Below are 15,043 nucleotides of genomic sequence, written 5' to 3'. Positions count from 1 at the left end.
CGGACGGTATTTGCTTTGTGATAAATTATTCGTGTTAAAATGGACTGTTTACCAATTGCGGAAAAGGTCAATATTGTGTTGATGTATGGGTATTGTGATCAAAATGCCCAACGGGCGTGTGCTATGTATGCTGCTCGCTATTCTGGACGACATCATCCAAGTGTCCAGAGCGTTCAGCAGATAGTTTCGTTATTTAAGGAAACAGGAAGTGTTCAGCCACATGTGAAATGTCAACCACGACCTGCAACAAATGATGATGCTCAAGTAGGTGTCTTAGCTGCTGTCGTGGCTAATTCGCATATCAGTAGCAGACAAATTGCGCGAGAATCGGGAACCTGAAAATGTCGGTGTTGAGAATGCTACATCAACATCGATTGCACCCATACCATATTTCTATGCACCAGGAATTGCATGGCGACGACTTTGAACGTCATGTACAGATATGTCACTGGGCACAAGAGAAATTACGGGACAATGACAGATTTTTTGCATGCTTTCTATTTAGCAACGAAACGTCATTCACCAACAGCGGTAACATAAATCGGGCAACGGAAAATCTGCGATGGCTGTGACAAGTGGAACATCAGCGACCTTGGTGGGTTAATGTATGGTGCGGCATTATGGGAGGAAGGATAATCGGCCCCCATTTTATCGATGGCAATCCAAATGGTGCAATGTGTGCTGATTTCCTACGTAATGTTCTACCAATGTTACTAGAAGATGTTTCACTGCATGACAGAATGGTGATGTACTTCCAACATGGTGGATGTCCGGCACATAGCTCGCGTGCAGTTGAAGCGGTATTGAATAGTACATTTCATGACAGGTGGATTGGTCATCGAAGCACCATACCATGGCCCGCACGTTCACCGGATCTGATGTCTCCGGATTTCTTTCTGTGGGGAAAGTTGACGGATATTTGTGATCTTGATCCACAGGCAACACCTGACTACTCGCTGTTGAGAGGAACGTAGTTACACGTATTGCCAAATGCATTGAGGTTGATGGACATCATTTTGAGCATTTTTTGCATTAATGTGGTATTCACAGGTAATCACGCTGTAACAACATGCGTTCTCAGAAATGATAAGTTCACAAAGGTACATTTATCACATTGGAACAACCGAAATAAAATGTTCAAACGTTCTTACGTTCTGTATTTTAATTTAAAAAGCCTACCTGTTACCAACTGTTCGTCTAAAATTGTGAGCCATATGTTTGTGGCTATTACAGCGCCATCTCTCACAAAGCGAAAAAAGTGGTCCAACTAAAACATTCATATTTCTTTACGTACTTCAGGAATATGTAATAAAAATGGGGGTCCCTGTTTTAAAAAATGCAGTTGATATCCCTTTGACCTATGGCAGCGCCATCTATTGGGTCAACCATGTTTCGTTCTTTGTAGTTTTTTCATTTGACGCCTATTTCGTGATGTATTTGGCCCGGTCACGATCAATGGGCCACGCTGTATAGCAAATCAGACATTCTAATTTTAGCAGACATCTTCGAAAATTTTAGATATGCAACCGTAAAATCCTACAAACGCGATCCGTCGTGGTATTTCACAGTTCCAGGATTGGCTCGGGATTCAATGTTAAAAATAACAAAATTTGGGCTAGATTTATTACATGATTATGACATGATCTTGTTTCTAGAGAAAGGAATTCAAGGTAGAATTTCTAAAAGTATTCCGACATGCAAAAGAAAACAAATATATGAAAAATTTTCTTGATACCGTATTGCACACGTGGATGCAGATAATTTGTATAGTTCAGCAATGTCTCAATTTTTGCCATTTAAAGACTTCAGTTGGATGGAACCAAAATGTTTTAGTGCAGAAAAAAATACTGAAAATTCCAGCCATATTTTTGACGTCATTCTGGAATGTCCAACAAAATTGCATGATTATATAAAGATTTACTTTTGACATCAGGAGGAGGAAATAAATTGTTGACAACACTGAACGACACACAGAAATATGTGCTTTACTACAGAAATCTCAATATTTAAATCTTGCTTTAAATTAAAGAAAATTTAGAGTCGTGTCATTTGAATAGTCAGACTGGTTGAAAAAAATACATTGATATTGACACACAAATGAGAAAAAGGCAGCAAACGATTTTGAAAAAGGTTTGTTCAAGTTGATGAAGAATTCAGTCTATGGGAAAACATTGGAAAATAAAAGAAATAGATACAATACAATAATCATAACAGATCCAGGAAAACATACAAAATATGTTCCAATATCAAATTATGAGCATGCCATAATATTCTAAGAAAATTGGTAGCAGTTCACTTGAAGATATAAAAATCTTGTTCGATAAACCAATTTAAGTTGGAATGAGCATTTTAGATATTTTGAAAATAAAAATGTAGGATTATAATGTTATGTAACCAGAATATGGAGAAAATATTGATTTGTTTTATATGGATAGTGATTCCTTCATTTATGATATAAGAACTGAAGACTTCTATACAGATATGAAGACAACGTTAGACGAATTTGATACAAGTGATTATCCAAAACACAATATTTGTGGAATTGCACAAGTAAACAAGAAAGTATTAGGAAAAAGGATAAAATAGTGGAAAAATCATGCTAGAACACGCGAGTTAAAGATCAGAAATATATGTTTATAGTGTTTGTGAAAAGGAGAAACTCAAAAGGAGTCAAGAAATCAGTTGTGAAGAATGAAATCACTTTCAATGATTATAAAAAGTGGTTAGATGATAAAATAAAACAATACAGAAAAATGAATTTGATCAGCTCATTTAGACATGAACTGTATACTGTTGACGGCAATAAAATTACGTTCAGACAGTGATAAACGAGTTGTATTAAAAGATGGAATTAATTTGTTACCATATGGACATTATAAATTAAATCAAAATAAAATTAAAGCTGGTGTAAATGATTTCTTAAGAGTTAACCAGTTGCACAGAAGATGAAAATGATTTCTTAAAAGAATTGAACAGCTGTACAGAAGATTAAAATGGAAAAATTAATTTGTTTTTAATATTTTTTCATGGTATGGTAATTAGTTGTGTGTTTGTAAATAATATTTACAAATTTTTCACAAAACATTCAGCTTTTTTGATATTGTTACTTTTCGTTTTTGATAAATTAAAGCTAAATTCTCGTCTTTTGAATGATCACACTTAGGAACATACTTGGAAGCATTTTTAATTGCCTTTCCATGTTTTTCACAAGTTTTATTATGCCAGATATGAACATGTTCTTTTTGCATCTTTCTTATAACCTGATTGTGAAGGCAAATTACGTTTTGTTAATTTACTTTCTGGATTTTTCTTGTTTGCACAGTTTATTTGCACTCTGCATTTATAACATTAAAAAGGTAATAGAATTAAAAAATTATTTTTTATTTACCCAATTGTTGTGTGAATTATCGAAACCCAACCATTTAATATAAACTTTCTCTCTCATTACTTTCTTAACAAGATAAACATTTGCAAAACTTGTTTTCGTTAATTCTTGTTCATAAAAATTTCCTTCAATATCTTTCAATTTGTGTGTTATTACTTTGGAGAGCATGAGTTCAAAAATTTCTGTTGACCAATTGGCAGTATATCGTTTCTCAAAAATTCCTTTCAATTATTCTCACTTTGTCACCAATTTTAAATTTGGGCTTAGCATCTAGCAAATTTGTTACATAAACAGTTTTCAATAAGATCTTTTCAGCATCTTTAATTATGTCTTTTGGAGCCATTTTTGTAGTTCAGTGTCTCGTATTGTTGTATTCATCACGTAATTCAGAGACTAAATCAACCCATTTATTATCTCCTTGAAGAGCAAATTTCTTTCAATGTTCTATTGAATCGTTCAACAACAGATGCTTTTGATTCACTAAAAGATGAATAATGATTAATGTTAAATTTTTCATCATTTTTTAAAATCTTTGTTCTAGAATTATTTACCATTATCTGTTTGTAAATTTTTTGGTGTGATCGAGCAATAAATATTTTGAAACTTCCTGGCAGATTAAAACTGTGTGCCATACCGAGACTCAAACTCTGGACCTTTGCCTTTCGCGGGCAAGTGCTCTACAGACTGAGCTACCCAAGCACGACTCGCGTCCCGTCATCACAGCTTTAATTCCGCCAGTACCTCATCTCCTACCTTCCAAACTTTCTCAGAAGCCCTCCTGCGAACTTTGCAGAACTAGCACTCCTGGAAGAAATGATATTGCGGAGACATGGCTTTGCCCGCAAAAGGCAACGGTCCCGAGTTCGAGTCTCGGTCCAGCACACAGTTTTAATCTGCCAGGAAGTTTCATATCAGCGCACACTCCGCTGTAGAGTGAAAATTTCATTCTAGAAACAATAAATATTTTTTTCGAAAATATCAACTACATTTGTGCTTGTTTTGTCTTTAATTGGGGTTACCCAAGCAAATTTAGAAAAGAGATCGATAACAGACAATATTTATATCCTTGGTTTATCTTCGAAATTACTTTCAACTAAGTCAACTTTCGACTAAATCAGCTTACCAGAGATCAGCTATTCCAAAAGAAATTACATTTTCTCTTTTAAAATTGTTTCTCATTGTCTTACTTAATTTATTTATAATTTGTTTACGAATATTTAGACGAATTTGCCTACTATACAGTAGACTATGTTATACTAGGAATAACAAGGCTGATGCATTTCAAGGTGATGTAATATGTGGCGCCATGTCAGAAGTACTGTCTGTATAAGTTGACATTCAATAACTTTGTTTTAAAATTTAGGAATGTGACACACGTTCATGTTTTATTCATGACACCTTGTAAGCAACAGAAGATTTAGTTTTAAGAAGAAAATTTTCAGCGCATGATACGAAAGGTGGTAAAGGGTTCGATTCCACCACCCAGGCATTGTATGATACAGTATGCGTTGGTCGCTAATATGTGCTGTGCTGTTTGTTTCAGCAGTACTTTCAGAGCGAAAGGCATATCTTGTAATATTAGCGCTCGTAGACTGTTTGGGTTCTTAATCGTTTGATACACTTGAAATGTATGCGAATAGTTATTGCGCGCCACGTGATGGCGCATATTATTTGTAACAAGCTCGTCTGTAACGTAGCCCTACATAAAGATATATTACCGGCATTTTTACATCATACTTTCACCCATGATTTTACGCAAGTACGATCAGTGTACAAATAAGGTTTTGGATTAAAATGCGGCCTTCGCACCATGTATGATGATTACGTCACATGATGCCCAATATGGTACTGTGTAATGTTTATTTATGCGTAACTGTGGGTTTGTTACCATATGCTACACTAATAATGTAATTTCAAAACGATCTAACTGTTGTATACCATTCACCTTATTTTATTTCTAGACAATATGTGCATAACATACGATAAAAAGCATATTTTAGATTTTAGCAGTGAGTCACTGTATAGAAAATATTAATTCTTGGTACTCTACTCTGCAATAAAAATACAGGGCGGTCGGTATACACGAGTGCGCGGTATGCTGTCACCTTCTGGATTTATATGTTTCATTTGGATGTTACGTTATTTTGCACTGGAAATTGGTGTTATTTTAATTTTTAAAAATGTTATTAATAAATGGCGATGGGTGCGGCAGCATCGTAGAAAAGTAATAGGCGCATGCGCGTATTTACGAGGGCGACACCTACCAAGGTGTCCTGTTGACTACTGAAAGTAATATTTGGCAGTTTGGGTATGTTGGTCAGGTTCAACAGTATACACTCGGGCTAATATCAGTGAGAGTATTTATTACCAATTGTTCAGTTTTTTGTACAGAAGCTACTCGTGCCTTTTGGCACCATAGTGTATGGCTACTTATTACGGTTAATAACAAGGTATGCCTAAAGCATACAACTACCTTTATTTTAGATATCCATACTGTATGTTAACATTATTGTACCACATCTTTTAGGTGTGTGGTTTGAGAAATGGGCGAGTCAGCTCGAAACTGATAACCACCGCAGCAAAAATTGTACATTAATGAAACTGAGAGGGACGAATTAAAAATAAATTATCCAGTTTCGTGTTAAACTGTGTGGTAGAGCAGACTACATCAGGTCGGGGTTACCAATGTCGGAGCTTCTAGTTACTTGCTCTCCGAACATACAATTGAGTGTTCTACTTTAGTCAGATCATGCAAATACAAATGCCGGTGTATCACGTAATCGAGTAACTTCATTGACGACAGGTAACAATATATTTGAATAGCAATCCAAAAGCTGTAGCCATAGAAGAGCCTGAAGTAAAAAAAGGAAATGTGTCTAATCTCTAGAAAAAATCCGTCTTCTACTTTAACTGTTAACATAAGGGAACGCTGTAAAAACACACAACATAAAAACCCAGCGCCTTCGGCCAGCACCCCTTTTACAGGGGGTGCTGCTTCGGCGGGCGGCGGCGCGTTTTCTTTGACAGCTCGCGTGAACACAGGGTCTGACGGCACTCTTGCGTGATCGTCGAACAGAACAAAGATGGTTTAGGGATAATCCTATCAAGGCAGCACAAGATTTTAATATTCTGTTAGAAACACCACCGTAGCCAGCAGAGTTACTGCTTTTTAGTGACTTTATGGCTTCTCCTTAGCGGTTGTTTTTTGAAAACCGTCTGTTCGTGGTGCATGCAGTAACTGCGTGATTAAATACAAACTGTTCTTTATTACTGTGTGCAGTGTTTGTAGTCACTGAGAGAAAGTAATAATTCAACTTGGTGATTTGAGTCACCGTTTCTGTCAGATGTATTTTCTGGGGCCAAGTTTCGTTTGAATGACTCGTTTGTTTTTTGTTTTTGGTAATGTTTCAGATAGCCCTTGCTTTATTCTTGGAGTTTGTTTGATTATACTACATGTATTACTTTTTTTAGTGACAAAGTGGAGGATTCGACAGTACTCGTGGTAATAGAGTTTAAAACCTCGACTACCGCATGGTCTCTGAATTACATAGAATTTTGTTCAATATTGCTCTTATTTGTCTTGTGGGAAAACAAGGTTCAGAGTCATGTAGATATATGCTTAAGAAAGAGCTACATTTTCTGTTAAAATTTCTTCTTTATGAATTTCTTCCCCACTCCCCTCCTTGCAGTTTCACTCTGAACCTGATGACTGAATCATTGCTTATTATCCTGCGCTATAACACTTATTTTTATATGATCTGTACGTAACTGGTCAATAAACTTTATAAACATTTGACCACCATGATCAGACAAGCAGTCACAGTTAGTTCAACAGCAAAATCATTGCAGGTTTTTGAGCCCAGAAACAAATTGTCCATTGCTGTTACATTATGTCCTTCAATCCTCACAGGGAATTTTTCTGTGGAAAATAGGCCAAAGGTGGACAATAACTACTCTAGGTGTGCTCAATCAGTACTTTATCACAAAACAGTGTTGAAATCTTCATAGACAATGATTCTCCAGCCACATTTGTGAAACCAAATTAAAATTGTTTGTGGCTGCTTTATGAAGCTTATGATTCTTTCTGCTGGTGGTATGTAAACTGTCAGTACTACAGACCAGTGTGTTTCCTCACCAATTACTGTGGGTATCAAAAAGCTGTTCAACACAATATTCATTAATCTGAAGGGTTGGTGACTTGACTCCAGCTTTTACACAGCCACTTTCCCCATTATTTTCCTTCTTTTTTTCTGCAGTTGAGTATTTGCTTGAATCGACCGTGATGACTGTCTTCAGTTTCAGTAACAAAATTATGAAAAGGGTAGTTGCTACTCACCATATAGCGGAGAAGCTGAGTTGCAGACAGGCACAACAAAGACTGTCACAAGATGATGAAAATGCAATTCGCACACGCATGACCACAGTCTCTCGCAGCTGAATGAGTCTGTGAGTGTCTTTTTGTTCTGCCTATCTGCAACTCAGCATCTCCACTATATGGGGAGTAGGATCTATCCTTTTCATGATATTGTTACATTCCATCTTGGATTTTCCATTCTTAAATTTCAGTGATTTTCGTGTTATGTTGTGGTATGAAGAAGTCTGCTGAAATTCCCTTTATCTTTTCATTTACCTGAAGTGGCAAGAAAAGTTCATCTTTTTATGTATTAGGCTTTTGTATTTTGATTGAAGATTCTAAATAAGTTTTGTTTAATACCTTTGGCTTTGTTGGGACTGCAGCCACACAAGTGGCCAAGTTCCAGAAGTATTCAGATGCAAGGTGTGCTGTGTATGATGTGACAGAATGAGGAACCATGTATCAGTCACACCCATGTATGAAAAGCTCTGCATTAACATTTTATACAGATAGCCTTGTCTAGGGTTTATCACGTCACTCAAAGAATGACACAATATTTACACTAATGTGAGCAGCACACTCATTTATGTGCCATATTTCATTGTCAGTTGTATAATTAAGGCTATGGTCCAAACTGTTGCCTGCCCCCCTATTATTATTATTATTTCTTTCTTTTCTCAGACGTTATGTCTGGTCAAAAATAGAAAGTGACGCGGACCTTGATCAAGCGCGACTTCCTTTTAACTGTACGGTATATGTTATATTGCATTTAGGAACTTTCGGGTAATTGAACATGTATCAATAATTACGGATTTCTGTAGTTGTATATATATGTCTGGATGTAGCTGTATTGCATTGATGTACTGGTGGATATTGTGTGGTATGACTCCTGTAGTTGATAGTATAATTGGTATAATGTCAACTTTATCCTGATGCCACATGTCCTTGACTTCCTCAGCCAGTTGGATGTATTTTTCAATTTTTTCCCCTGTTTTCTTTTGTATATTTGTTGTATTGGGTATGGATATTTCGATTAGTTGTATTAATTTCTTCTTTTTATTGGTGAGTATGATGTCAGGTTTGTTATGTGGTGGTGTTTTATCTGTTATAATGGCTCTGTTCCAGTATAATTTGTATTCATCATTCTCCAGTACATTTTGTGGTGCATACTTGTATGTGGGAACGTGTTGTTTTATGAGTTTGTGTTGTAAGGCAAGCTGTTGATGTATTATTTTTGCTACATTGTCATGTCTTCTGGGGTATTCTGTATTTGCTAGTATTGTACATCTGCTTGTGATGTGATCTACTGTTTCTATTTGTTGTTTACAAAGTCTGCATTTATCCGTTGTGGTATTGGGATCTTTAATAATATGCTTGCTGTAATATCTGGTGTTTATTGTTTAATCCTGTATTGCAATCATGAATCCTTCAATCTCACTGTATATATTGCCTTTTCTTAGCCATGTGTTGGATGCGTCTTGATCGATGTGTGGCTGTGTTAGATGATACGGGTGCTTGCCATGTAGTGTTTTCTTTTTCCAATTTACTTTCTTCGCACCTGTTGATGTTATGCGATCTAAAGGGTTATAGAAGTGATTATGAAATTGCAATGGTTTCGCCAATGTATATGAGTGATTGCTTTGTGTATTTTGCTAGTTTCTGCTCGTTCTACGAAGAATTTTCTTAAATTGTCTACCTGTCCTTAATGTAGGGTTTTTATGTCGATAAATCCCCTTCCTCCTTACTTTCTGCTTAATGTGAATCTTTCTGTTACTGAATGTATGTGATGTATTTTGTATTTGTGGCATTGTGCTCGTGTAAGTGTATAGAGTGCTTCTAGGTCTGTGTTACTCCATTTCAATACTCCAAATGAGTAGGTCAATATTGGTATAGCATAGGTATTTATAGCTTTTGTCTTGTTTCTTGCTGTCAATTCTGTTTTCAGTATTTTTGTTAGTCTTTGTCTATATTTTTCTTTTAGTTCTTCTTTAATATTTGTATTATCTATTCCTATTTTTTGTCTGTATCCTAGATATTTATAGGCATCTGTTTTTTCCATCGCTTTTATGCAGTCACTGTGGTTATCCAATATGTAATCTTCTTGTTTAGTGTGTTTTCCCTTGACTATGCTATTTTTCTTACATTTGTCTGTTCCAAAAGCCATATTTATATCATTACTGCAATTATTGTTATTGTTATTATATTATTATTATTATTATTATTATTATTATTATTATTATTATTATTATTATTACATGATCTTCTTTACTCCAGTCCTTCTCAAGAGTTTTAATCGCAGGTGACATCTTTGAGCCGTGCACTTGGCTTGAAAATAATACCTGGTAATAACTTTCAAAAGAGCTTTAAATCAATTGACATTCCCCTCCCTTAAATATTACCCAGCAAGAACACATTTCTTGATGTTCTTAAAACTTTTCTTCCTATGGTTCTTGACATGTCTGAATACTTTTGTTCTGTCTCCATGGCATCAAAGGTGTTGCATACAGCTAGTCTGAAGCAGTCTGATTTGCAATGTGTCTGGAAGGCTTGACTGTAATCCAGTCTCCTGGTCTAGATCTGATATTACTACTAAAGACTGCAGCACAAGAAACTGCAATGTTTTGTAGTGTCACTGGCAAATCACCTCAGAATTTGAAGATCAGCTGCTTTATTAATTTTTTTTTATTTTTAGTATTGCGTAGCAGTAGTGAGAAACTCATCTGCAGAAATGATATGCAACATAATGCTGCCATTCCTGATGATAATCCTGCTTTCTGCTGCAATTTGCTGAGTTGTTCCCTGGTGACAGTCAACTTATTCAGTTCAAAAGCATTCTTTAAATAAAAACAACAAAGTGACTTCTAAAATGAATTTTTAGAGGAAATGACAAAAAACACAAAAAACTATGTTTATTAAGTGAAAATTGTGTTGTGTAGTTCTAATGTGTCATATCTTTTAACCTTAATTTCATTGAAGTAGTTTATTTTTCTTATGAAAGAAAATGAAAATTATTCATACAAGATAATTTTGTTTTTGAAATACCTCCTGAATGTTAATTGGTCAAGATTTTGTGTTAAGTGCAATTGTTTAATGCCACAGAAACAGAAGTTATGCTAGTTCGTAGCTCCTACACAATCAAAATAAATGATAACTTGATTAAATTATACTGAACTAATAGATATGTGAAATAACTGAAATTCCACAAAACTAAAAGTGTCTAGATTTATCAATATTGTCATAAAACTAAATATTTTAACTTGCATTCAATGATGTTAAGATGTACTTTCTCACTATGATATGTATTATATACTAGGTACAGGTATGCCAATAAAGCTGTAGCCCTAAATGTATTAAACTAATATTTCTAAAACTATTAAACTGTTAACTACAGCTTCAGATTGAGATGATCTATATTTGGGGCTTTTGAACAGAGAGAAAATTGCAGCCCATTAAGAAGTAGATGTACAGATATTATTTTAATTAAAATTTTATTCTGTCTGTCTTATTTTCAAACATGCAATAAATTTTATATTGATAAAAGCAGACTGAAAATGGACAAGTAGAAACTTCAAAAAAATTCTTATGTGGTGGTAAGACATAGATCATGAGAGAGAACTTTAGAAATGTATATAATGAACCCTCTCCAGAAACTCTCCTCTTCAGCTTAGTTTTCCACAAAACTGTAACTTACTGTGACATTTCAGAAAACTTGATTGTTGTTGAAAACAGTTGCAGCAGAAGAGACTACAGAGTCTGTTTAGTCTCAAGGGAATCAGATAAAATTGCATCATCCATCATTTGCCGCTCTAGAGAAACTGAATAATGATGTGAGAGAGTTTTTAAAATATTCTGGTAGTTTGGAGGGAAGAACAAGAGTTTCAAAATTTTTGTGGTAGGATGGTATCTTGCTAACATAAGGGCAAGGAGTTCAGAACAACAGTTTATGACAAGAGGTCTTAGGTTTCTAGCAATTATGCACCTTTTTCTGTCACAGACAAAGCCTGAATAAACAGGCTTGAACATTGTATGGACAACCATCAAAAGTGAAGAAGAATAAACCAATTCCAGTGTTAAAAATGCAGATAGTCTTTGTGTCACTTGCTGAATGGGTAAAGTGTTTGACATTTACAAAAAATATATTGATGGAATGTAAATAGAATGGCTGTAGATTAAGAGGCTTCATATAGAATATATGACAACATATCCAATGGTAATGAATCTCAAGTAAGCTCTACCCCAGGTGTGACAGTGTAGATGGGAAAAATGTAGATTTTGGTAGACATAATATGGGTCATTTTGTATTAAGTGCAGGAGAGCCTATGGTTTTGTATCCAGAAGGATAACTAATTAGAGGCAAAGCTAAGAAACCTCTAGAAATTTCTTCCTTATACCTAAATTTAACATCAGATGATGGAGTTAAGGAGAATAAGATCTATATCACTGAATATAAATATGCCAGTGTCTCCAGTGCTTGGTTACTAAGGAAATGCTGGGGTTTTGTGAATATTTGGTTGTGGCGTCAATTTAATGTATAATGCAGAAATGGTCCAGTTTTTCTGAAAATCCTAATGTCTCTGCTATAAGAGACAGAACTTTTTTATTCAAAAGCAACCCCTGGAAGGCAAATTATATCATAATTGTAATTTTCTGCTGTTAATTATATTCCTAAAAAATATAATCAGTTTATCTGTTCATGTAAGCCATTTGTATTATTTGCAGTAAGCAAATAATAGTAGATATAAGCATTTTCTTTGAAAGTAACCCAGTGTGTTGTCTAACTATAGATAAATTTTTGGTGAAATAAACTGTCAAAAATTAATTTTGTAAAACATGACTATCTTAAAAATCTGTAAAGCAAAACAATTGTGCTGGTTGACATTTTACTGCACAGCAAATACCAACATAATGAAAACGAAAGTTCGTTGATTTCAATTCATCCTTGTGCCAGTAAGAGAGCATTGTACATTTCCCAAGAAGCTGGCTATGATTGCAAGTATCTAAGAGCAGTAGTAGGTACAGTCTGAGGACAGGAAGAAGAAGAAGAAGAAGAAGAAGAAGAAGGAAACAAACATCTTAATAATGAAATAACGTGAGTGTTGATGTATAGTTGAAAATTAGTCTGAATAGATACATTCAATACCCTATTACTAGCACTTACTGGAAAGTCGGCTCAAAATAAACAAATTTTTTAAAACACTAGTAGCTAATCTGTCATTTTTGTTTTGCTATGTGATATTGTATTACAAAAATTTGGTATAGTTTTTGACATTTTCTTCCAATTTTCAGCTGTTGCTGGAAGAGTTAGAAGCTATGTAGCAGTTGAAAATCTTTGCAAGAACCTGAAGAGGTATCCAACAAGAACAGCCTTTTCAAAGATTTGCTGTCATTATTGGTAAAAGCATGGCCTCCGGATATGGTGTTTCATCCATAGGCAGGGTGAGTTGAATTTCAGCCTTCAATAAGATGCAGAAGGTGTCACTTTGATGCGCTACAGCCACACTCTAAGTCTGGTATTTGTAAAGAAGAAGAGAAGCTACTTTTATGATAAAACTTGCAGTAATAAAATTTACATTTTGTCTCTGTTAAGGATTTTAAGGTAAAATATAAGTATGGGTTTTCTTTTTTCTTCTCATGGCATTACAACTCTGCATGGGTCTTTGCCTCTTCAACAAGTTTCTTCCAGTCTGCCCCCCTCCAGCACAGTTTTCCACCGTCCTCGGATTCTGAGAGATTTTATATCTTCTTACATATTGTCAATCCACTGCTTTCATGGCTTTCCTTTGTCTTCTTCCAGTAGGCCTCCTTTCAAAAATCTTTTTAGTTATTCTTCCAGTATCGATCCTAAGTACATGACCAAGCAGGCTGTTGTCCTACCTGTTCTTTATCTTACAGCATTAGCTCCTTGAGTGAGGAGTTTCATCTCATTATTCATTTTAGATCTCCAGAAACTGTTGTTATCCTGAACTGCCTCATAGGTCTCGTGCAGAATGCTTGTTGTAATGCGTTCGCGATTCTCAAAGTGAAGAGTCAGTATAGAGGCTCGCTATGTAGCAGCTTCACCCATTTACCCGTGAATGGTGTTAAGCTCTCGTTCTGTAATTTTAGAAAGATCTGACTGTGATCCTAATGAATGGCAATTGCGCTATGAGGCTGAGAGTCAACCATGGTTGCTCAGAAAAATTAAATTGTAGCCTATCTATACTTGGCTTAAATGTAATTATTACAAGAAAATTAACAATAAGACCTGGTCAGGTTCTTCGGGAATAAAAGATGACATCCTTTAAGTTGATTTATTCAACTTCCAACAACACGCCTAACAGTATCATATCTGTAAGGGGCAATCATTAAGTTTCCTTTTGAGGGTGTTACTACACAGCACATATGCAAGGTATGGAAAAATCCAGAATGGAATGATTACAACATAATGAAGAGGACAGTTGCGAGCGAGCGCGTGCGCGCCCACACACACACACACACACACACACACACACACACACACAAAAAATGGAGATTTTATCAAAATAGCAACTTGGAAATCCCCCAATTACAAATGCCTCAGTTAGATAAAAGGATGACACTAAACATGAAAGCTTGACCAAACTTTCGTGGCTTTGCTACAACTTTCAACAGGATAACTCTCTAACTTATTCACATACTGAAAGATTACAGAAACTTTGACTTGTATTGATGAAGGTTATTGATATCCAAGCCTATTTATTATTATTCGTACCACAATGTCAAGGTATAATTATGAAACACAAAAATATCAAACGAATTAGATTCAAGAGACAGTACATTGTAAACAAAATGCTGAAAAGTTGTAGCATAAACATTGGTTTTAAATCAGTCAATCAGTGACCAGAAACTACCGTAATAAGAGATCAGTTAATGTTAGAATGTTTCCCACCAAAATGCTATTACTAAACAAGACATTAAATACAACAGTAAATTAAGACATAATAAACATTTTAATGAAAATGTCTGCTATAAGAGAGACAGAGAAATAAATGAAAAACTCATTTGTATTATTAGTGCCTTGCATTCTTTAAACACTGCACTTTAGCTTACCCTTCCTGCACTCACTAACACTCAAAGTTCTTGTCATACTGTAAGTTCCATTCCATTATTCTCAAATCCAAAAAAAAAGTGTTATGCCACTTATCAGCTCTCATCCTCTAATTTTAGGAGATCTGACTGTGACCCTAATGGTTGGTAGACCCCGAGAGACTTGTTTCATCCACATTTGTACAGAAAATCCAAACTGTAGCCTAACGGTACTTGGCAACTGTAATTATTTACAATGA

The 15,043-nt window shown here is 35.2% G+C and overlaps 1 protein-coding gene across 3 annotated transcripts in view; it reads left to right on the top strand.

The window, feature by feature from the left end:
- LOC124545189 (RISC-loading complex subunit tarbp2-like) overlaps positions 1-15,043 on the top strand; it is a 91,514-nt gene that overhangs the window by 42,584 nt on the left and 33,887 nt on the right. For 2 of the 3 annotated variants that reach the window (XM_047124048.1, XM_047124049.1), the window contains one exon: positions 13,026-13,175. In XM_047124048.1, coding sequence (XP_046980004.1) covers positions 13,140-13,175 — 36 coding nt within the window. In that variant the 5' untranslated portion in view covers positions 13,026-13,139. Of the gene's footprint in view, positions 1-12,803; positions 12,829-13,025; positions 13,176-15,043 lie in introns of those variants that run through there. The other variant, XM_047124050.1, reaches the window with a different exon arrangement.

The sequence above is a fragment of the Schistocerca americana genome, chromosome 8 (genome assembly GCF_021461395.2).
Source record: "Schistocerca americana isolate TAMUIC-IGC-003095 chromosome 8, iqSchAmer2.1, whole genome shotgun sequence".
Lineage (NCBI taxonomy): Eukaryota > Metazoa > Arthropoda > Insecta > Orthoptera > Acrididae > Schistocerca > Schistocerca americana.
The sequence above is the reverse complement of the archived record's forward strand: the minus strand, read 5'-3'. Positions and strand labels throughout refer to the sequence as shown.